Here is a 23,926-nt window from a genome sequence, read left to right as displayed (position 1 = left end):
AAACTTGCAATATTATTTGGACACTCTAAGTTGCCCCTCGGTGTGATTGTGAGTGCGGCTGGTTGTCTCAATGTGGCAACCAGTTCAGGGTGTGAATGGAGAATGCCTGCATGTTGAAATAAATAACGTTTTGTGAGATTTAGACAGGCATAGCCTGGGAAAAGGAACGGAAACGATTGTTTATATTTGCAAGTACAAAAGTCATTTATCTTGGCTTGTTTCTGAAGGTTGTAACATCTTTGTTTGCCTTTTAAGGAGTAGAACTTTCTGGTCCACTCCACTCCTCACCGGTCTCAGTATAAAATACCACTTGTCTTGACATTTAGTCGACCCACTTGTGACTCCAACATGTCGTTACTCCTTGCCAATAAATGACAGACAACTGTCACTTTGGTCTCTTGGAATTTCATTGACTGTTCTTTAAAAAAAAAAAAAAAAAAAAAGCTCACAATTGGTTGGTATGTATACTTAAGCAGGGGCACAATGGGGAACTGGTTAGCGTGTTTGCCTCTCAGTTGTGAGGACTTGGGTTCGAATCTTAGCCCTGCCTGTGTGGAGTTTGCATGTTTTCCCTGTGCCTGTGTGGGTTTTCTCCGGGCACTCCAGTTTCCTCTGACATCCCAAAATCATGCATGGTCGGTTTATTGAAGAACCTAAATTGCCTATAAGTGTGAATGTGATTGGTTTGTTCTTTCTATGTGCCCTGCAATTGGCTTGTAACCAGTTCAGGGTGTGCCTCACTGTCTGTCTGAGGTTAGCTGGGATTGGCTCCAGCACTTCCACAGCCCTTGTGAGGATAAGCAGCTCAGAAACTGGATGGATGGATGGATGCATGAATACTTAAGCCTATTTTTCTACCCAGAGTTTAACAGCACGCAGTCCCTAGTCATCTAACCATGATACTGTGGTCTGTTCAGTCTTTCTGCCTGAACTGGAATTGAAATGTGAGCGGGAAACAAAGAACAAATAATATGCAAAAGAATCAGAAAAGTATTTATTTTGACATTGTCAGTATAACATATTACATGTGGAAAATAAACTAAAAAAAATTTTCAAAAAAATCTAATAAAATAAAATACATTCCTGTAGTATCAGGGAGAGGGCAAAATCCTAATGTTCATTGTTTGAAAAATAAATTTAAAACAGAAAAGGTTCTAACCAACAGATAGATTTCTGTCATTTAAAATCACAATTATCTGAAAACTAAATACTATTTGTACTTAAATCAGAAAGTTGAATGGTATAGTTGATACAACATTACTGCACAGTCGCTAACATTCAGTAGACAATGTGATACGTCTAAAACCCGCTGTCAGCTTTTATTTGTTGAAGTTTATACAAACTCCATTACCTATTGGTGGACAAAATTTACCTGTTTTACAAAACAGAAAGAAAAGACTCATCATTACTGATGCTGCCACAAGACCCCGGGCCACTGCTGCAGTACTATTAAATCCAAGTAAAAGTTAAAAATGCACCACAGATACAGCATAGCAACCAAAGTAACACTGACGCTAAATACACTTGCTTCCTTGAAGACAAAAACAAGAAACAGAAAGAATCGATGCAGTATGCTATACTACTAAAAATCCCCTTCTTCACTCTGCCACATATCAGCAAAGCTCACAATTCCATTTTATGGGACTTTTGCAGCAAAATGGCAAAAGTTCTTGTCTGTTTGTGCTGCTGAAAAGGCCACCAGGCCACCTTGCTACATCCTTACCACATGTAGTAGCTACGTGTAGTATCAACAGGAGAGGGTTTTCCCTCTGTGCAGCCATCTTTGTCCTTCTCTCCGTCAGCCTCCCATAGGTTGATGAGTGGCGGGTAAAGCTCATTGAGAGGGATGGAGGATGTTTTAAGCATGTATTTCTTCAAGGAATGGTGGTAGTTCTTTCTCTTCCATCTGCGAGCTGTGTAAATCCCGACAGTAGCCAGACTGAGGAAGGCAAGGGCCGTTGCCATGACTGCCAGCACAGCAGCGCTCGGGTGCTGACCTGACAGGTTCAGGGCAAAGGTCGCACTACGGGTTGTGACATTTACACAAGACTTGTGTGTCTGCAGGTGGACATTGGATACTGTGAGGCATACCTCGTACTCTGTGGCAGGCTGAAGATGTGTGAGGTTGTATTCGTGAACATCGACAGGCACACGAGCTGTATATGTAATGTGTGGGTTGTCAATCTTCATGGTGGCTGAGGCCCATTTTATGTTGGAGGGCTTGACATTGGAGTTGACTTTCCAAGAGACAAGGATGGAGTGAGACTCGGTCTGTTTAACATAGATTCGCATCACCTGAGCACTGTCAAGCAGGGTCCCATTCACTCGAATTGACGCAACCCTTGTGTCAGCCCCTTCGATGTTCTGGGCCACACAGGTGTAATGTCCCGAGTCTTCAACCTGTACATGAGAGAGCCACAGTGTCCCTTCGGTGTTCAGGTGATAGTGCTCTGAAACTGTGCCCATAGTAATTTTAGTTCCGAGAGGGGTCACCCAGTAAATCTCAGGCTCTGGCTCAGCCATGGCCCGACAGTCCAGACTGACACTCGTGCCAAGATTTAGGTTGAGGTGGCCAGGGAAGGTGTCATGGCATATCAGTGGGATGCACTGCTCAGAAGACTGTTGCAGCCTTAGCTCTCTGATACGCTGGCCCCTGAGTTCTGCCGGTGTGGTGCAAACCATGGCCAATGGCTCCATGAAGCGTACAGAGGTCTTGTTTGAACTCATCCACTGGATGACGCAGTCACACCGCAACGGATTGCTGTGCAGACTGATCTCCCGGAGGTTCGGCAAGGCATCTACCGTATGCTGGTAAAGAGCAGTGAGAGCATTATTGTTAAGCATCAAGCTCTCCAGGGAGGGCATGTCCCTGAAGGCCATGCGGTGGACATAACACAGCTTGGGGTTGTTTGTGGCCTCTAACTTTGTCAGTTCAGGTAGGTTGTCCAGAGAATAGCGATCAATAGACACTAACTCCATCATATTGTTGATTCCCAACTCTTTTAGATGAAGCATGTTTCTGAAGTCTCCTTCCTGGATTTTGTGAACTGGGTTTTTATTTAAATCCAGAAATTTCAAGTTGGGGACTTTCTCTAACGCCAGTTGAGGGATTCTGACCAGTTTGTTGTCATAGAAAGATATGCTCTCCAGGTTGTCCAATCCTACAAATGCATTTGGAGGTACATCAATAAGATCCATGCCAGCCAGAACCAAACTCCTCAAACTTCCAAGCGGCTTGAAGTTCATGTCCAAAAGGCCAACGACTGGGTTTTCTCCAATCATGAGGATCTCAAGGTTAGGGGTTTCTTCAAACCAGCGGCTGTCAATAACATGAAGCTTATTGGAGTTTAGGTGAAGGCGCAACAAATTGTGCAAACCGGCAAACGCTCGAGAGGAGATGGAGTTTATGAGGTTATGGTTAATGTAGAGCTCCTGCAAGGTAGAGAGGTTTCCCAGACAGTTGTCCTGCAGCTGGCTGATCTGGTTCTCCTCCAGGTGCAGGGTGGTAAGATGGTTCATGCTTTTGAGACCTACAGCTTCTACAAAGCTGAAGTTGTTCTGGGACAAGTCCAACTCTGTCAGGTTTTGTAGGGCTTCCAGCTCACCGCCAGTGTGAGAGATGGCGTTACTTTGGAGCAGTAACACTTGAGTGTCTGTTGAAAGGTTGATAGGAATACGTGTCAGCCTCAGGTCATTGCAGTCCACAGTTGTCGCTTCTTTGTAGGTGGACTGGGGGGTAAACCAAGGTCTGATCTCACATACACACAAATGAGGACATTCAGTAGCATGTACAGACAACTGAGAGGCTAGAAGAATGGCCATGCACAGCCAGAGTAGAGGAGGCCAAGGCAGACAGCCAAGCGCCATATTGTCTTCTCGCTGCTCAAACAATTGTCAGATGAGAGCCAGTGTTCAAAGTAAAGGCTTGAAAAGGAATGTTCAGCATTAGTCACCTCCGTGGCCAACAATTCTCATGAATGCCTTTTTCTAATCCAGAATCAAATCTCTGCAGATGGAATCGTCAAGAACATCTGCCTTCAACCTCGGACGTTTTCCTTTTCTCTTCTCAAGATAGATCCCTAAAGAAGACAGAAATGGAAGAACAATGAAAGACCTCAATAAGACTGAGAGTAACACTCATGATGTTTTATCATAAATTAAGACAGATAATCACCAATCAAGTGAGTAAAAACAGCAATGAAATAACACAGGAATTACAGTACAGTCCTTTTAGTTACAGGCCACAATTTTAAACGCTTGTCCTTTGCCGCCAAAATATAATCATCCATCCAATTATCTACACCACTTTTACTGTTCAGGGTGACAGGGTGCTGGACAGTATCCCCCTGATTTTAGGTGAAAGCGGAATACACCCTAAACTGGATGTCATCAGTTGTAGGGCACATATCGAGACAGACTTCCATTCAGACTCACATTCACGCCATCAGTGAGTGGGAATTTAATCCATCCTGCCGCCACCTAAGTCAAGTGAATTTACCAATGCACTGTCAGTGACTGCAAAGGTAAACCCATAAACTAATTTGTTGGAAGGTGGACAAAAAGACAAACCAAGTAATAATTCTGATCCTATTGTCATTGCACTGGCCTATAATGAGAACCGTGAACGGGTGAGGGCACTATGCATAAGCTTAACATAATATGTTTACACAGTACAGCTCTAAATGTAGAAGACTCTACATCTTGATATCTACGTTTGTGACTCTTATAAGGAATTGTTCCTTTTAAGTGAATGTCTCTTGTTCTTTGTCCATAGTTTGTTTGTTCTTTGTTCTGAATGTCATACCAGGGTGCCACTGACTGCTGGAGACAAATTCCTTGTGTTGTTACAGACTTGGCCAATAAAGTTGATTCTGATTCCTAGTGATTACTGTATTTTTGTTTTGTTTTTTTAGCGGGGTGTAGATTATGTGCATTCCAACCTAAGGTCTTGATCGTGTGTACGTGTGTGTGTGACAGGCACAGTCAGCAGCTCTGGCTTTGAGCCCATTACACAACAGGCTTAATAAAAACAGAGTGTGTGCTCTTCACTGCTAATCACTCTCTGCTTATGATGCAGGCTCATGAGAGAAAGCCATAAAAATGTGAAGCGTACACATTTTTTAGATGTAAGTGCTGTGCTTTGGGCACAGCATCCTAATTCATGGTTGGCAAAGCTGAGCTGTACGAGGAGAAACCAAATTGGACAGAACAAGCGGGAAAGACATCCATGCTATTTCCTGGTAGGCCGCACAGCGACCACTTCAAATATGGGCTAGATTTCACTTCACGTATCTTAGCGAGCAATCCTTTTCCGGGACAAAAAGAAGAAAAGGAATACACTGGATACAAAACGAGGGCGGCTGTTTGCACGTACTCTTATAAGAAGACGGTAAGAAATTGTTAAATAGGTGATTTGTGCTTTATATTTGTGTTGACCCTCCTAGCTTCAATCATTACCATGTTAAATAGCTAAATCAGATCATGCTCCTCGTCTCCTGCATAATTAATACAATTCCCCCAAAAGCCACACTAGAAAATTTTTGGAAACTGCATATGAATTCAAAGAGAGATTGTTATGCAAGCTGGTACTACTGCGAGTGTTACTCTCAAGGTGATACAAAGAATTTATTAGCAAACATTATACTCTCATTGACGCATCCAGCAGTTGCAGCAGAAATATTGCTTTTGTTTTTATGTCCACTTTGTGGCTCAGCAGCACTGTTCAAGCTTCAGGCTCGCAACTCCTGAGGGAAATAGTCGACTCTTAAGCCATTAAAATCTCCATTACGTCCGCTGCTTATTGCTCGATGTGGCGGTGTACACTAAGTTGTTGTCTGAGGTCATTTCCAGTAAACATTTTTTCATTTCCTACCACCCATTGCATACCACTACTTATATTCATACAGACTTTGCATCCTTTGCACATGTGTTTTAAAAAAAAAAAGTGTTCCGACATCCTGATGTCTCAAAACTATTCTCTGTCAATTGACTGTCTTTCGTCGTACTCGACATCCACAGTATGTCCCACTAGGGAACCTGCAACTACTGGAGACAAATTACTTGTGTGTTGGTGACATGCTTGGTTAATAAAGAGGATTCTGATTCTGATATTAAAACAGTGTGAGTGTCTGTATCCATTTCTACGTACCTACAGTGGCCACCTGCAACCCCCCCCCCCCTCCCCACCTCCTGTTAATCTTGACCTTGTTGATCCACAGAAGCACTGCTGGGCACATTTGGTCCATTTCACTGATGGCCTGATTCATAATCACTACATCACTTTCAAACCTAATGGGACTCCTGGCCCAAGATTACTCCACAGCAACATATAGTAGTTTCCACTCTTCTGGAAAGAGTTTTTACAAGATGTTGCGGCGTTACTGTGGAAAATTGTGTTTCGTCATCCAAAAAGATCACTTATGAGGTCTGAGCTCACTAGTTCTGGACCTAAGAGAGAATCTTAAAACTTACAATCTTTGTTCCAGTCCTCATCCAAACATGTTCTTGTGGACCTTATTTTGTACATCCCAGGAACAGAAAACCGTCATTCCCTAACATTACAGCAAATTATATTTATTTATTTATTATCTTGTTTGTGTTTTTGCTTTTTTGTTTGCTAATGTATTGTCCTTTTAATGGAAAATTAAGATTCAGGAGAAAGCAAGATATTTCACCCAACCCCTAATTGATTATTTGATTACAACATTACAACATTTAACCAAATTGTAACTACAGTACAACTACAAATCTACAACATATATGAGGTTACTAAATAATTCAGACATTTTTTTTAATGCTAGTTGATGTCTTACACTTGAGTTTAATGACAGTGAATAGCAACAGCATAAATTTTGTTACCGGATGCCAATAAAAATGAGTTTGATTTGATAAAATAAACTTTATCTCTTGTGCAGTGTGAGGAGCGAGAGAAAATATTCATTCTTGTCTCATAACCTGACAAGAACATCAGTGGAGGAGATGTTGGATCCCAAAGGATCACTTCTCTTAGAGTGAAGTCTGACACTGAGAAAAGCTGTAAGAATGGCTTTGGTGGAATAACACCTTTGTGAACTCTTGTTCTGAGGAGAAAGATTAGGTCTGAGATTAATTCTCTGACTGCCTACACAGCAGCATCTGTATCTTGAGGATCCATGTTTAAATCTGCAGGCTGAAGCAGTATATATGGCATTGTGAAGCCAATTCCATCAAGTTAGTTGCCACCAGGAATTGTTTTTTTTTTGTTGAAATTATACTTTCAAATTATCCGTACTTTGACATTATGTTTTTCGCCTCACACATTGGGACATGCACACAATCACAAACCAATAGGAATAGGCAGCAAATTCCCTCAACAGCTTGGCATTATCCAAATGACTGTTAGAATAGAAAGTTCCAGCAAGAGGGATTTGTTCTCTTTGCTTAGCCTATCTTGATGAGGCTTTAATCCAAGTACCCATTCACATATACGTACAACACGCAAGAATCTAACTACAGTATGCCTCACTTATATTAACCATGTCACAAAAGAGCTTAATGTAATTATGGGTGTGTGATGAGCCTGCTCTGATTCAAGAACTTTAGGAATGCAATAGAAGATCATTCATAATTTTCCAAAACAGGTTTAACACACTACCACTCCCAGCTCCTTGTGATCTCCATTTATTTGTCTTTATGGAAAGAAATTTTGCGTGTACAAAATGCGGACTCTCACAGACATTGCATCACATTTCATGGGAGGTGCTGCTTACCCTACCTGCATTCTGAGGACCCTTTTAACTGGGCATCCAATGCAATCGGGCTTTTCTGGAACAGCAGCCACACACAAGCATGTCGTTACCATGGCAACATCTATGCTACCATCATGTGTTTCATAATCAAATGAGAATACAGCCATGAATGCTCAAAAGTGGGCCAAATTGATGTGCCAAAGAGCTGGCTAATGAGAAGGTTAATGCAACACAAACACACGTGACTGACATAATCAATAAAAGCATGCAACGCAGCAGTTTTCCGAATAGTTTTGCTCCGAAATCATGGCCGGACTGAGCCGCGCTGCCTGATGTTTTCACCATGCTCGCTCCGCTCAAGCCACCCTGAGAGACATCGTTGATGCTCTATTAGTATGCAAGAGTTTCACTTCACATCACACAGGGCTTTTGGTGCAGCTGCTGATGGCGGAGTTGCAGAGCCGAGCAGGAGATGCAAGTCCACCCAGTCCCAAAGGAAGGAGGCGATGCTACTCAAGCGGGAAGGTCATGGGGGAGGACAGTTGGCCAACTATAAAAATGCCATGCCATGAAATGAAAGGAAAGTGCTCTGCAGTTATGTGTGTCAGATACCTTTAAAACGAAGATGTTTATGTTGCATATTTATTTGTTTGCTTGTGCAATTCAACACATTTTTGAGCCAGAGTAAGTTTTACCTCAAAGTGCTGCCATTATCTTGACATCACTGCATTCTCCTTATCTTTCTCACTTCTTTTGCACGGTTAAATGTAATATCATCGTGACGGGGCAAACCTTAATTTGTTATTATACATAACAGAAGAAGACCATTTTACACTCATCTTCAGCATGTTTTCTTATTTGTTGACTTTTTCAACCAAAGCTCACAGTGTTTGACCATTTTTTTGTATCACTCCCCCAAAAGAGCACAGTTAAGCACAAAGCCATAGACCAACATACAAAGACCTAAATGTTTCTGTTTGCCCAGATGCCGCTAGCTGAGTGCATGGGCATTATAGTGACTGATGTAAGCCCCCTCCCTGAACTATCATTTGCCTTTCATTGTCTGGAGTAGACAAAGTAAACAGCCAAAAGTTGTGCCGTTGTATTTGACAGTCTCGAGAAAACAAATAACATCACAAAATCTCATCTCACTAGGTTTGCGTTTGCAATCACCTTTTTTTTTGGTCCAGTTATTAGTTTTAGTAAGTGGTGTGATGAAGCAAATGAAACAAAAGACCAGTCGACATAGATGATCCCCAAACATTGCGTGGCCCCAAGTCTCTAAGACTGCCAAAATGTGAACCCAAGCCACAATCGGCTCTCATGACCATGCAGATGGTTCTTCAAGTCCACATAGTTGCTAGTCAACTGTTCCATCTGGAATCTGCCGGTGCAGTTTGTGCATTGTTGATGTGATCGTAGAGAGTCAGTACACTTAAAATGGCAAGCATATAGACATCAAGAATCTTGGCAATAACAGCTATTTCTTAATTTATGCAAGTGGTTCCATTGAATAAATAATCTAAAGTAAATGGTAAAATAGCATTGCAGTTGCACATGTTCTTTGTTTTCCTCCCCGTGAAGACAAAGCATTGAAATAATCATATCTCCCATATAAATGTCCTTCAAAAATGTTTTTAATGCACTTCAGACCCGGGGCACACATTGTAGCAGATGCTGGATCCGTTCATAATTGTATTTATTTTTATTTTTACTGATATTTTATTACCTGCTTTCTTTTATATATGTGTTTTATATGCCTCCCATTGTGAAATGTTTCTTTGTATGTGCGGCATCCACGCACTGCACACGGATGCCTAGTGAAGAAGAAGAAAAAAATATATATATTTTTCCATGTGTTGAGAAAAATAGAGTAATAAAAATGGCCAACTTTGTCGAAGCTTTACTGCAGAGCGTCATAAGCGATCACTAAATTCTGAACATTAAATAAAGCACATTTTTTTCTCACCTAGGAAGCGCTGAGAAGAACGTTGTTTGTTTGTGACCCATGTAGCAGCCGCAGCTTCACGACGCTGATGCTGACGGTGATGAAGATGATGATGATGATGGCGTTGATGGTGCGCGTCTAGATGGTCATATTTCACCAAGTTTTAAAAAAAGAGAAATGTGCGCAATAGATCCACCGTAAGGCGAGGCTGCAGTGACGAGCATCCGCTTGGTGCAGGTCAGCCGCACTGAGTCGCGTCTGGCACCGACACCGGTACCAGTGCACCCTCACCATCTGCTCTATCTCACCGCCACCATGGGAACAAAAAGTCGCTCGTTATACCCGCCCGAGCCTGAGAATTTATTTAACGAGGGTTAGGGGAGACACGACTGGAGCAGCCAATAGAATGCGTGGATAAAATGTCCTTGTTTGAGCGTTCATCGTATTGATCTGTTTACGTGACAAGGCTCATCGTGGTGAAGAATAACATGGATTTAATTACATGCATTAACAATACAAGTTACTATTTGTATTAATATTTTTTTAAACTTTGATTTGTGGGTTATGTCCTTTTGTTGCATATTCTGTCAAATCATTATATAATCGAGTACACACATTGGACACGTTAGGAGCATTGTTAGGTTGATGGAAAATCATTTTCTTCCAAAATTTAATTTACAAGAGGGGGAATTTTGTGGAGAAAATATATTTATTTAGGGAATTGGAGCATTGTGGTAAAGAGTTAGCTAAGTCGAACGGCGAAGCTCTCAATTTACCAATCTACGTTCCTACCCTCACCTATGAGCATGAGCTGTGGGTCGTGACCCAAAGAACAAGATCCCGGATAGAAGCAGCCGAAATGAGTTTCCTCCGCAGGGTGTCCAGGCTTTCCCTTAGAGATAGGGTGAGAAGCTCGGTCATCCGGGAGGGGCTCAGTGTCGAGCCGCTGCTCCTCCGCATTGAGAGGAGCCAGATGAGGTGGCTGTGGCATCTGATTCGGATGCCTCCCGGACACCTCCCCAGTGATGTGTTCCGGGCATGTCCCACCGGAAAGAGACCCCGAGGACGACCCAGGACGCGCTGGAGAGACGATGTCTCTCAGCTGGCTTGGGAACGCCTCGGGATCCCTCCGGAAGAGCTGGAAGAAGTGGCTGGGGAATGGGAACTTTGGGTTTCTCTGCTGAAGCTACTTCCCCTGCGACTCGACCCGGAAAAGCGGTAGAGAATGGATGGTTGGAGCGCATTTTTTTTGGGTTACTATGACAGGGAACCTCTGCCATGAGCACATATCGGCGTGACAATTTCTTTTTTTTTTTTTTTATTGGGGGGGGGTGTCATCCCAACGGCACTGGGGCACATCATTTGGAGCAAATGCAAATGCAATGCACAATCAGAAATATTAAATGGCCCACAGTCTGTTAGCCAAACTAGAAAGAGTACCAGGTTTAAAGGGGCAAGGATTTTATTCAAGGGAGACATTTATCAAACAGTACTGTAACCAAGATGAGTTGTATCGTGATGCATTGATTGGTGTATTAAGGTGGGAGTTAGCCGTGGCCAGTGTTGTAATTCTGTGTCCAGTATCTATGGCTAAACAGGCAGCCCAACATAATGTGACAGCAAACAGACTTTTGGTTTGGATAAGTCAAGGAGTGAGCGCACATGCACCCTCAAACAGAAAGCACGAGAGAGAAATGTCTTTTTCTGTCTGGCTGTCACTTGTTTGGCTTCTTCCTCTTCTGCTTCATCGTCTCTGAGGGGAGCAGAGAAATGACAGCGTTTTATCATTTACTGTCTGAGATGCTGCTTTGGGTGAAACCCGAGTGCTTTTTTTTTCATCCACAGTGTAGTCAAAGAAGAAAGAATGTGAGTTGAGTCTGAGCTGGATAAATAGCATGTGCAAATTTCTTGGACTCGGTTTCCAAAATAACACAAAGACACCTTGTTTGGTTTTGTTTTAAACTGCTATGACATTGCATGCCGACAGGATGAATATGAAGACACAGAGCAAATGAGTGGTTAAAAAGAAAGATGCAGATGCAGCGATAAAGTTGATCCGCTGACCTTTAAAGTACTGTTGTCATCAACATGGGGGAAATATCTTTCTCTTAACTGCAAAAGTTCTTATCGGTGCAGATCAGATTAAACAAATCAATCAACATTTCGCCCCTTTGCAGCACTCGCCATCTATCTAATACAAACATTTAGTTGAAAAGGTTAAGCACTATTTTTAAGCACTATTAAGTACCATTTTGCGCCTTGCAGATGTACAAAGTCCCACTTATGTCAGGATGTAAATCAAAGCTCTCGTGCATCTCACCTTGCCCCTTGAATGTATCTTTAAATCATCCCTAATAACATTATGTCTGATTTGTTGTTATATTAAACATCAAATGGTACACAAAGGCACTATCGGGCAGAAACTTCATATGTCCAAATACCGTCATTTTCATATTTTTGTTCCACATATCCATGGTAATGTTCATTTTGCACGTCATGTGTTATTTTTACAATTACCATCCAATCTAAATTGTTGGGAGTATCTTGAGAGCACCGTCACAAGTGTCATACACCTCGACCTCTTCTTGACTCTGCGGAAGTCTCGCGGCATAATGTTGCCTTAAGATTGAAAGTCTGACTGATTTTCAGACCAGAACGGGTGTGAGGTTCGTTCCAGAAGGAAGCCCGTCAACCGTAAAGGTACAGCTGGTGGAGGCGACACGTCTGTGACATTCTAATCAATGAGAGGGGAAGAAATTAGCACCACCTCTGCAAAGTCAATTAGCGATTGAAAATGATGATGGAAAGGTGTCGTGTTGATATTGGGCCACAACAGCGTCTGGTAGCAATATGAGGCTCGGCACTCAACAGCAATGATATACACTTTATATCTGCCTCTTACAGTCCTCCCATAAATATGTAAAAGCCACTGAGGTAAAATGAATCCAAGAAGCTTGTCATAAAGCTTGACATTGCCACCATACCACCACAGAGGATACCCAAATGTAGAGATCGTGTTAATGCGGATCAAATTTTGGTACCCTTCTCAAAATAAAAAATATATACCCAAGTGAATGCAACTTTGCTGCATGTACTATAGAGCACTACGGGGTTCTGCTGATCTGTAATGGTGGCCCAGTAGGAGCAGCTCAAATCCTTCTGCAACAGGAGTGCAGCTCAAAGTTGGTGTGTGAGTAGCAGCCGGGCAAATCCTAATTTCCCACTATTAACCTGCGATCCAAGGGGTGTGGTTGCCACGGCAACGACTCCCTTCCAGGAAAGGAGCTGCAGCATATCCGCCTCTTTATTAGATCCCTGATCACACAGCTCTTGCCACATGGCCATCTGGGGAAAGGAGTTAGATAGAAATGCGTGTCCCCTGCTTTACCTCTCGCAAGCCCTCTCATCATTTTACAATTTCCTACTCGTCTGTAGCAAAGAAAAGGTGCCGTTTTCCTTGTCAGGCTTCCTGAGCTAAGTTGAGAAGGGATGGCTATTGCAAGAATGTCAATTACAAAAACTTTCATATAACTGAAAGGACAGAGTGTTACCCTTGTGTAAGACAAACAAGCTCTTTTTCGTGGACAATCTGATAAATTGCCCTCTTTATAGGCGCAGAATAGATCAAAACAACTCGAGGCGGTTCTCGGATGTGACTAAAGCAGGTGCCTGCCTCTGTAAACGTAACACCTATTGCACCATGTTGATAAAGAGGCCGGTTTACTGTTCCGGTTAAGTTCTGAACCTTCTGGCGGCCATTAGACATCGCAATTGACAAATGTTGCAGATGTTACTGGAGTGGAGTGTTGTGCTAAAGACAACACAACCTGACCATGAATTGCCCGAGACCAGAACTCAGCGTGACCAAAACAAGATCAAGACTTTACAGGCAAGGTAAAGAAAAGATGAAAATTTCATGAAATCAAGCTCATAAAAATCAATCCATCCATTTTCTTTAGTTGATTATCCTCACAAGGGTCACAGGTAGTGCTGGAGCTTATCCCAGTTGGCAACGGGCAGGTGGTGTGGTACACCCGGAACTGGTTGCCAGCAAATCCCAGGGCCACTTTAGAGTATCCGATTAGAGTTGCATGTTTTTGGGATGTGGGAGGAAACCGGAGTGCTGGGAGAAAACCCACTTAAGCTTGGGGAGAAAATGCAAACCCAACATAGGAACCAGGAACCTCAGAACTTTGAGGCCAATGCTTTCCAGCTGATCCACCATGCCACCTTCCTAAAAATCTATTTTTAAAAAATCCAAACCAAAAACCAGCACTCTCACGACCCTTGTGAGGATAAGTTGCTCAGAAGATGAATGGCTGAAGGCCCCCTCAACTATTGCAGATGAGGCAGGAACTGAGAGTAATTTCAAAGCCAACTTGTAAATTGGTGGGAAGCTGTCGTGGTTTTTGTCCCAAAAGACAAATGCATTGTCACTGTCAGAATCCTGGATGGCATCAAAATATTTGCTTATCTGAGTCTGAATGTTTGAGAGTCCTATCCTGAGCTGTGACTTTTTGTGAGCCAATTACTTTGCCTCTTTATTACATTAATGAAGTTGAAGAATACCAGATCAGTGCTGGTCTTGACCAGCCTCAATGAAAAATTCAGTGTCCAGCCAATCCAAGATCAGGAAAAGACCAAGGCTTTTGGGAGTCCAATCTGAGGCAAGACTAAAACCTTCAAAATTCAGTCTCAAGACCCGTCTCGAGACAAAGATAGATTTCAAGTGTAATAACACTTCTGCAGTGTGCGGACACTGAAACAGTCTGACCAAAACAACTAATGAAATTCAACCCAACAAAACACCACAAAAACCCCAGCTGAGTTGAATCAGCAGCTCCTGACACAAATTGAAGCTCATAAACTTCGCAGGCTTGAATTTATTGCAAGGTTGCTTTATCGGGTTGTAAGGTAGTGTGAGGCTAGTACCTTTATTGTTCCCCCGCCAGCTTTTGTCCGTTTTTATGAGCTTGATTCATAACGTTCATGTACATGATTTTTTGCAAATAAATGCAGTGTTGAGCAGTCACACTGCCCGTAGTACCTTATTTTTAAAACGCGCTACTGAGGAGCATAAACGGCATCAAACAGAAAACCCTCTGTTTTTATGAATACTATCTCTGTATGTCCTTCACTGTGCGTAAATTGTAAATTACTTATTAAAAATGGAAATGACAGCAAATGCTCACACCCGTTTTGTTGGGCCTGAAAATTAGCTGGAGTGTTGAGCGCCTCATGGGAGTTTGTCTTAATAGCCACAAAAGTGATGAGGTCCTGCCTCCTGCTACACGTCACATTACATTAGTCATTTGCGCGCTTTGCCAAAACCAATAAGAGACATGCAACAGCAACAAATCGCTTCTTAAATTACCAAAAGCAATCTCTCAGCCTCTTGGGATTCGGCGTCCATCTTTACTTGCCACACGTAAAGTATATTGATATCGTATCGTACAGTATATCAAGTAGTGGCTCAAAGGACACCTTACCTCAGTTGGTCACGTAATCCATTGTCCGCTTGGGCCAATAGAGCCTCTCTACCTCTCAGGACAAAATAGAAGGTCATGCTATTGTATTTACAATGGCCACATTTCCATCGTGCACTAGAATACAGTTAAGATCACATTGGCACGATTTGGCAGGTTCGACCCAAAATCTTGTTCAGTGTTTTCATTGCGTGTAATTCATCCTTTTAAATGGCACTGATGAAGGCTGCCATACTTTGATCACGACGCGGGTCAACCTAACTGGACCATCTCACGGTCAGCATCGTTTGCCAACTATTTTCATAAATGGCCGATTACCTCCAGAATTTTAATCACCTGCAGACACCATCACAATGTCGCAGATCACAGATCAAAATTCACATCAGATTTCATCACACTAAAAATACATTTTCGGGTATAAGCGGGCGTGAGCGGCCGCCACGCTGACCTCAAACCATATGAATACAGTATTAAAAGCATTCCATATTGTGTTTGACATTTATACTTAATATTTGCAATTTCTAATTCGCCTGTGGATTAAAAAGTAAAGCTAGTGACAAAAATGTATGCGCACTACACACAGTACTGGGTAGTTCAAATGGATGAATGAGCGAGATGCTTTTAAAATATTCACACACTCACTTTTATCTTTGCTCAGTTCCATTCTCTTAAGAAGCCTGATTCTTTCTTAACTATTAAAAACTTTTCTTGGTTTAATAAATGCGATAAAGTACAAAAAGTGTATATAGAGCATCAAATACCGATCTAGGTATCTTGTTAATGGTGTCCAGATATGTCATCGATTATTGTGCAGGGGTCAGTTTTTTTTCTTGTCGAGGGGAAGTAAACAAGTGATATCATATCGCTTAAGTACGCATACTCTTTATCGCTCAGATCTAGTGTCTAAGGCCCTAGTTCCAGCTGAAGAAAACAGCTCCAAAACAAGTTGCTGTCACTGGCATGCTTCACTGAAGGTACGGTGTTCTTATTGCTGTCGTTGTTTAGGAGGTGTGGGGTGAACAGTGTTGTGTTCAAATCATTTTGAATCACACTTCAATTGGATGAGAACAAAATCTTCCAAACACGCGAGAAAATGTGTCTATTTTTTATTATTAATCCTGTCTTGAAAAGATTTTTTTTTTTTGAGATGCACAAGTTTGTAAGTCATATTGATGGAAAAAGTATTACGGTGGGAAAACACCAAATTCTAGATCCCAAAGAAAAAAGGCACAACTGAGCAATTTAACACTTTGTTCAAACATAGTGGGCATGCAAGTGTGAGCAATATTAAAAGACAAAAAAGCAATATCTCCTTCAAATAAAAGGCAGGTCTTAGCCTTCACTCTAATCCAGCCTTTCTCCTAAAGTCCCCTCTCAGGGCCTCTGTCCATCCACATTAAATTGTGCATTAATATTTAATTGCTGGGGAAAGTCAGGAGTCATCATCTTCTGACATGTCTGATGTTTTGCATAGAACACATTAAGGCCTTCTTCATTGCATTTCATAAACATAGGCGCGCACATAAGATGATGCCATTTTCCTCTTTCTACTGAAGCATTAATTGTCATGATCCTGCCGCTCCAGCACGAGCTTTGCGGGTGCCCGCGTGGGTGCCCGCGCGGGTGCGCTGATTGAGGCGCACACTTGCGTCTCATGCGGGCTGATTAGTCTGTGTATTTATATCACCCCGATGACAACTGGTGCCTGCCAGTTCGTTGAGCTTCATGTCCCGTTCCAGCACTCTCGTATCCCTGATCGACAACCTGTGTGTACCGACCTTCGCCCGTTCTCTGACCAACCTTGTAAGCCTGACTCCTTTGATACTTCTGCCTGCCTTGATCGTTCTCCTGTGTACCGACTCCTGCCTGCCCGCTCACCTGCTCTCTTCGCCCGACGTCCCAACTACCGCTGCTGCACCGGACTGCCTGCTCGATCCCCGACCTCGCCATATAATAAACGTTTCTCCTTGAACTACCTTGCATCGTCCTAGTCCTGCATTTAGTCCTACTCTCGTTCCGATGGGACGTGACATTAATCAAATGTGTCTTAACCATTTGTGATCCTCATCTTCTAGCTGATTATTAAATGTTAGATTTAAAAAGCTGAAACAAAAAATAGAGAAGATACCATACTTTGGTTGTTAAGAAGAAGAAGAAGTTTATTTGCTAAGTGGCATGGGTTATAAAAAAAAAACATTGATAGGAGATGCATTAATCTGCAGTTGCCAATATAATAAGTGGCTATTTGACCCACCTGAGTTGGCAGCCAGGAGTTTAAGAACATGCCGCTTGGGACTCGGGCCTTAGCTGACATTAAATACTGTATGTGGATGATTAGTGAGGGGAAATGTTGCTTCTCAGCTCTTTTTGTGTTCAGACTGAAAAGTGCAGTCTCTCCCATCCTCCATCCTCCATCCTTGTTCACCCCTCCCTCATATGCACTACCGTGAACAAAGACAACCGCTCTTTGTTGGCAGTGCCTGAGATTCACGCTGTACTGTATCTTACTTCTGTGGCGCTTTTAGCACTGATACGCCTGCCGATGTATCAGTCTAGGCAGCCAAGGGGGGAGAAAATAATCCGGAAGATAATGATAGGCCCTGTGCACACACTGTTTGGAGCATCAGCACCTTTTTCAGACATCTTCAATGGAGAGTGAATGTGTGAAGAGCTGGAGAGGCAGCCAACTCCATAAAGGCTCTCTGAATAGCACCTTTTGTGAAAAACACTTATATGTCCTTGACAGTATTTCCAAAAGAAGTGATACTCTTTCGTATTGGATGAGATGCTGTTGTTAAAGTATCTATTCAGCCTTTTTTTTTTTCCCCTACCAAGAGACAGCTTTGCCAGTGTGTAAAGTAAAGTGGTCCAAGCCGGGATTGAAAGGATAGGTTGCGCCGTCCCACTTGGGAAGGAGGCGAAAGACATGCCGGAGTGACAAGAACAATTTGGGAAGAGGATGTGTATTAGGAGAGTGATGGAATTTTCCAAGCCCACACAGTTTTGTCTTTGTGAGGCAGGACTGATGTGCTGGAGGCTGCTGGAGTGTTTAGTAGTCTGCTCTCTAAGGGGTTTTATTTGGGCGAGAGGGGGGAGAAGAGGGCTTGGTAACCTCCTTTTGTCTGCGTCTTTTAGTAAACGTTTCTCAGCCTGTCTCAGAATCATGTTCATCTTTGTGTTCTTCTCTGGAAATACAGCAAATTCTGTATAAAAGAGATGGTTGGTAACATCTTATTCATATCAATGTACAGGGCCTTTTGGGGAACTCAAAGGTTGTCATGTTAACTCTCACGCCACATTGTCATATGAATCTCAGATTCTCATTTCGTGTTTAACTGGCCATCATTACAAGGTTTGTGTACTGTTTGACTTTCTACTGGGAAAACTTCCCGCATCTCCTCTAAGCCTGAACACGATAAGCAGTATAGAAAATGGATGGTCGTATGGTGAGGAACAACCCAAGTGTCTCAATGGGATTTTATGTACAGCACATGCTGCTTCAGGACTATTAGCAGCTCCCAGACTAATTTAATTTTTAGGGCGCATCACTTCGTTAAGCCAATAAAACTGCTCTTCAAAGTGACTGTGAGCAGTTGTGATATAGTGCTTATAAGCCTAATTAGTGAAAATCCTTTCAACGAAATAAACGGCACAAGAACACACAACCCAAGCCTTTTATCATTGTAGAGGGGCAAATTGATGACGTACCACCTCCAAACTGCTTCTTTGTGTCCAATTACATGTTGCAAATTTTATTTTACCAGTCATAACTATCAAGGAGTGGTTACTGATCCTACATATCTTCTTTGTGCGTATCTTCATTCTTCCACTAAACTGAAACCAAATGGTTCCTTCCCTTCATTCAACATAAGCTTCTTGAGTTCACGATCCCCCTCTTTTCTAGTGCTTGTTCCTATAAAAGTACTGTACAGAAATTACATTTCTTGACATTATCATCCCAGAAGTCTAAGTTAAGGAAGAGGAAATCATGTTCGAGCTGATCACTGAGTTTTCTTGACCTTGATTTGGGGGCTTGCATTATAGGCCTCTTAATTCTGGAACAGGGTAAATTTGGATTTATAAGGCCACGTGACATTCATCCAGAACCCACTGTTTACCCTACCTTGCAATATTATTGAAGATTTCCTCTAAGAAAATGTTAACCACTATCTGTCCATCCATCAGTCCATTGATTCTCTCTATGCAAAGTTAGTTCAGGTTAGAGAAGGAAGGACAGGAGCCTGTTTCAGTTGACTCACAGCAAAAGCCAGGCCACACCCTGGACCGATTGCCAGTGAGTCTCAGTGTGATTGTGAATGAGCCAGGAAGCAAGTCTGCACCAGGTGCAGGAAAGTCAATTTTGTGAACCACTGGACTACCAGTGCCTGACCTTTGGCATCGGAACCTGATTTGCAGTAACGATTTACAACACCCTAGTTGTTTTGTTAGATTGAGGCCATTAAATGGCTCATTTGAAACAAAGAAGCAATTATTGACTACGATAAGGTTGTCGCTACCTTGCTGAGTGTTATTTCCAGGTTGAAACCAAATCATCCAAGCAGGAATTACAGAATTCTTCTCGTAGATAAAGATTTTCTATCATCATCAGTCCCTTGCATTCTCCTTCTGGCACCACAGTCAACAAACCCCCAAAACTGTGTCCTTTAAATGCTGAGTGTTGAGTATTAAATTTCAAAATCTGTCCGATCGCTGAAAGCTAAAAAAAAATTTCCCGCATCACAGAACAGTGACTCGTAAAAAAAAAGACTGAAGAATGTTGTTTTGTACAGGCCCAGCAAAAATGAGCTAATAAGTCACAGGTATCAGTGACCAACCTCTGATTCTGACAGCCGCATTTCTCTCCCGTCCTCCCAGTGCTGTGGTTCTTGTCAGTCCTCACATCCCGACAAACAAGGAGTTTAAAAATTAATCAGCTCCTCAGACAAGAGGGGACATCCTCTCTGGGGCAGGCGTACAGATGCTGACAGCAGGTGGGAACTAGCTGTCTGACACATCAGAATCTCGTGTTTTGGTGATCAAGCCACAGCCATCTCATGGTATCGTATGTTGTGATGTGGTTTGTTTTTTATGGCGTGAAAAGAACAGAGGAATGTCTTGTCATGTCTTGGTTCCTCTACAGTGTTCTTTCAAAACTCATAGAAACTCTGGTGCAGTTGTGATCATTCATCAGTCGATTTTCTAGAGCACTTTTTCTCAGTATCTGGGTTCAAATCCCAGCCTGGCCTGTGTGGAGTTTGCATTTTCTCTCCCCATGCCTGTATGGGTTTTCTCTGGGCACTCCGGTTTTCTCCCACATCCCAACAGCATGCACTAATTGGAGACTCTAAATTGCCCCTTCCATATGTATGAAGTGCAGCATTATCATTTTTTTCCACACCAAAGATCCAAATATAAACATTGCTTTTACCAACCTGAACCCTCACATGGTTTCTCTCCCTCTCTCTCCCTCTCCCTCTCTCTCCTCTCTCTCTCTCTCTCTCTCTCCTCTCTCTCTCTCTCTCTCTCTCTCTCTCTCTCTCTCTGCAACCCTCCCACTTATCTAGGATTAGTATGAGTGCAGATCTCCAGTATCCTTTTATTTTATTTTTTTTTTTACATTTTACATTTACAAGCGGAACCTGTGTGTATGCGCACGACTACACGACACTACTGCAAGAGTGGAAAAACATGTCAGCGAAGAAAGCCAGTGAATGTAGGCCTACAAACTGAAAAATTAATGTTTAGTTTTTTCATAATTGCTTGTACTTCGGTTGACAGTAAGTGAAATAATTGTTTCTGTTTGGTTGAATAAGTAAGTAGAGGTTGGCATCATTCCGCTAGCCCAATTAGGGCTGAGTTCTGGGAATGGGTTGCTGTGAGGGTCAATGAAAATCATAGTTGTGTATTCGAGAAATGTTAAGTTCACACCACGGTCACATGAACTCTTGATTAGACAACTTGAGACGTGGTCTGGGATGTCTCAGGTTAGCCCCAAATCTAACCGGAGTCATCCCTGTTGTGTCCCAACAACTTCGTTATGATACCAGAATTGGGATGGTCCCATTGTCTGAATGTGACAATGCGCCTGCATCATGGAAATGAGCCTGTGAGTTCAACCATGGCTGTTGTTACCCAATGGGCAAGGCCCCATTTGGTATTCAAATGGGTCAAACTGTAGTGATTTATTCATGCTCTGAGTCTTAAGTGCCACTCAGCCTGACAGCCGTGCTCCGAGCTCAGCCCCTACTGAACATAAATGTGATTTACTTTAAATATAATTCACCAGCACCATCGGATCGCAAAAGACATTTCTTCTGCATACATCTGGTGATATACCGTCACCTTTTCGTTCCTTTCAGATGAAAACTTTAACAGAGAAACTAACTGGAAGGAACGAAAAAGCTCATTACTTTCACTTACCTAAAATTTCAGACAGCTAAATGTTACCATTTTCTTTCTTAAAGTCAATAGTGCTTGTATTTTCATCTAAACTGTTATCCAAGCTAAGGCATTTGACCCAGGTTGAAAATAAAAAAGTCATTAAATGTGACTATTGTATGATAATCTGTAATTGCACACAATACCATAGTTATTTCCCTCAAACTCTACCAAGCAACAAATGGTTAGCAAATGAGGGATGACCCCAGAAAAAAATAACAAAACTGGGCTGCTCTGTTGATCAATAAAACAATACAATGGTATGGTGTCGCGGTGGTTCATAGGTCTGCCTCGCAGTTCCGAGGTTCAGGGTTTGATCACGGCTCAGGCCTTCCTGTGTGTTTTACATGTTCTACCCATGCTTGTTTGCGTTTTCTGTGGGTACTCCTTCTTCTTCCCACATTCCCAAAACATGCATGTTACGTAAGTTCATTGAAGAGTTTAAATTGTCAATAAGTGACGTTTCTTTCTCTATATGTGCCCTGTGATTGGGTGACCACCAATTCAGTGGCTATTGTCCCTCTCATAAAAAGTCAGCTTCCATTGTCTAGGCGTGAGCCTAACAACCATAAATGGTATAGAAAATGAATGAAAGTTGCAATGTTAATTTGCTATTTTGTAATTTTATTTGTGTGTCTTATTCTTCTTGTGTGTCTGATTCTTCTTCTTCAATTGTGAAACAAAAGAGTGAGGAGCCATACACGCTGTTTTGTATTTCCGACGTCAAAACGCTTCTGGAAAGAGGAAGCAGCTGACAAAAACTCTTTCATCTGCAAGCCGCACTCTTTGCTTCCCTCTGCTCCATCGCACTCATATCAGTGCGTAAATGAATAGGTGTATTGTTCTCTGAATTCAAGCATGAGATAAAAATGCGCCAGATCAAAACATAAATACACATAGCATCGCTTTGAGGCGGCTCCCTTGTGGGAGGTGAACATGATGGAAGAGGAGAGCTCTGAATGTCAGCGAGAGGTCGACACTGCATTCATTTGTTGTGGAATCTTTGCAAAAAGTAAATTGTTGTGTATGTTCTATCAAGGTCGCACGACACCACCTGTCATTGTGTAATCTGTAGAGGGTTCTACAACAAATTCTGCCTGGAGTTTTACACCATTTTAAACCACAAAATCAAACAATTTAACACCAAACATTGTTTTCATGGTACAGTTCCACGTCATTATTGTGGGAAGTGATTGTCAAGTGGATATATATTTATCATTTTTCTCATATGCAATAGTATTGATTTAAAAAAAAAAAAAACATCCTTTTATACACATTACATTTAATCCAGTATTGTTTGTAATGAAGGAAAAAAACCATCCACACCAGCACCGTTCTGGAATTGTTTTGTCGACAGCACGAGTGAATAAAATAAGACCGCCGCTCGGCTCTGTGTCGGCAATCGAGGCACGTTGCCAAGTTATGTAATCTCTGCAATTGCAGTCCAGAACCTCAATACTGTGCTGTAACCACGGTCATTAAAGTCACATGGTGATGGGCTTTAAACGACCAAGACAGTCAGTTAAAATCAACCACCCAAGCAGATCGCAAATGAGCCGTTTATTCATGAAAGGACATGCAGCGATTGTAGATTCGTATGTTCGAGAAGAGGCGAACAAAAATTGAAAAAGATCACTGGACACGGAATAAGACTCACATTGTTTTGAAATCGTTTTTATTAACCTTTATAGTCCCTGGAGAGAATTGTGTGTGTCTTGTAATGGTTTGATCTTGCATGCTTTCACATTCTTCAATTTATATGTAGAATCTATCATAGTGAAGACAAAACAGACAATGGAGAGGCCAAATACAACATAAAAACAAAACTTCTTGAAAGGTTTACAAAACTAGGCTGGTGAATGATTCATTAACTTGGTTCTTTTCACTTTGTAGAGACTATGAGAGGTCATTTTGAAACTCATGCTTGCCAAATAACGAGCCCACCCGTTCTTTCATAAAGACGGTAGAATCATTGAACATATAAAATGATGACATTTTAAAGCAGTTACATTACACTTGCAATTTTGAAATTTTAGCAAATGACTTGCAAACGACTTACATGACTTTATAAGATCGTTACCCTTGGTCCAGGAGGGACCACATGCAGCCCACGCTATTCTTTATTTTAGCCCAAGCCTTTACATTATCATTAGTTAATATTATTTTTTTAAATCCATTTCATTATATAATTATTTAATAATTAATTTTAATTTAATGAATGAATGCCTTGTGAATCAATGATAATTTCATTGTAAATAAACTATTTACATACTTTCCATTTTCGCTTTTCCTATATAAAGGACCTGGACCATCTGTTCATTTTAAAA

At 41.9% G+C, this 23,926-nt stretch overlaps 1 protein-coding gene across 2 annotated transcripts; it reads right to left on the bottom strand.

Annotated features, from left to right (window-relative positions):
• Positions 1–1,109: 1,109 nt before the first annotated feature.
• On the bottom strand, positions 1,110–11,154 carry LOC133507485 (leucine-rich repeat neuronal protein 1-like). 2 transcript variants are annotated; one of them, XM_061832548.1, is made up of 2 exons: positions 11,088–11,154; positions 1,110–3,806 (listed from the first exon to the last, which is right to left on the bottom strand). In XM_061832548.1, the coding sequence occupies exons 1-2, from the start codon at positions 11,152–11,154 to the stop codon at positions 1,720–1,722; spliced, it is 2,154 nt and encodes a 717-aa protein (XP_061688532.1). In that variant the 3' UTR covers positions 1,110–1,719. The 2 variants fall into 2 exon arrangements, with proteins under 2 accessions (XP_061688532.1, XP_061688533.1); XM_061832549.1 differs by lacking the exon at positions 11,088–11,154 and having other exon boundaries at positions 1,110–3,867.
• Positions 11,155–23,926: the final 12,772 nt, after the last annotated feature.

Source organism: Syngnathoides biaculeatus, chromosome 10 (assembly GCF_019802595.1).
Source record: "Syngnathoides biaculeatus isolate LvHL_M chromosome 10, ASM1980259v1, whole genome shotgun sequence".
NCBI classification, from domain to species: domain Eukaryota; kingdom Metazoa; phylum Chordata; class Actinopteri; order Syngnathiformes; family Syngnathidae; genus Syngnathoides; species Syngnathoides biaculeatus.
The sequence above is the reverse complement of the archived record's forward strand: the minus strand, read 5'-3'. Positions and strand labels throughout refer to the sequence as shown.

Bases quoted from the DNA above. Each gene is read 5' to 3' on its own strand.
- LOC133507485 (XM_061832548.1), bottom strand. From the start codon at position 11,154: ATGTCTCCCTTGAATAAAATCCTTGCCCCTTTAAACCTGGTACTCTTT. The intron at 3,807-11,087 runs GTGGGCCATTTA...CCATTCTTCTAG, and splicing joins TCTAGTTTGGCTAACAGACT to CCTCTCAGTTGTCTGTACAT.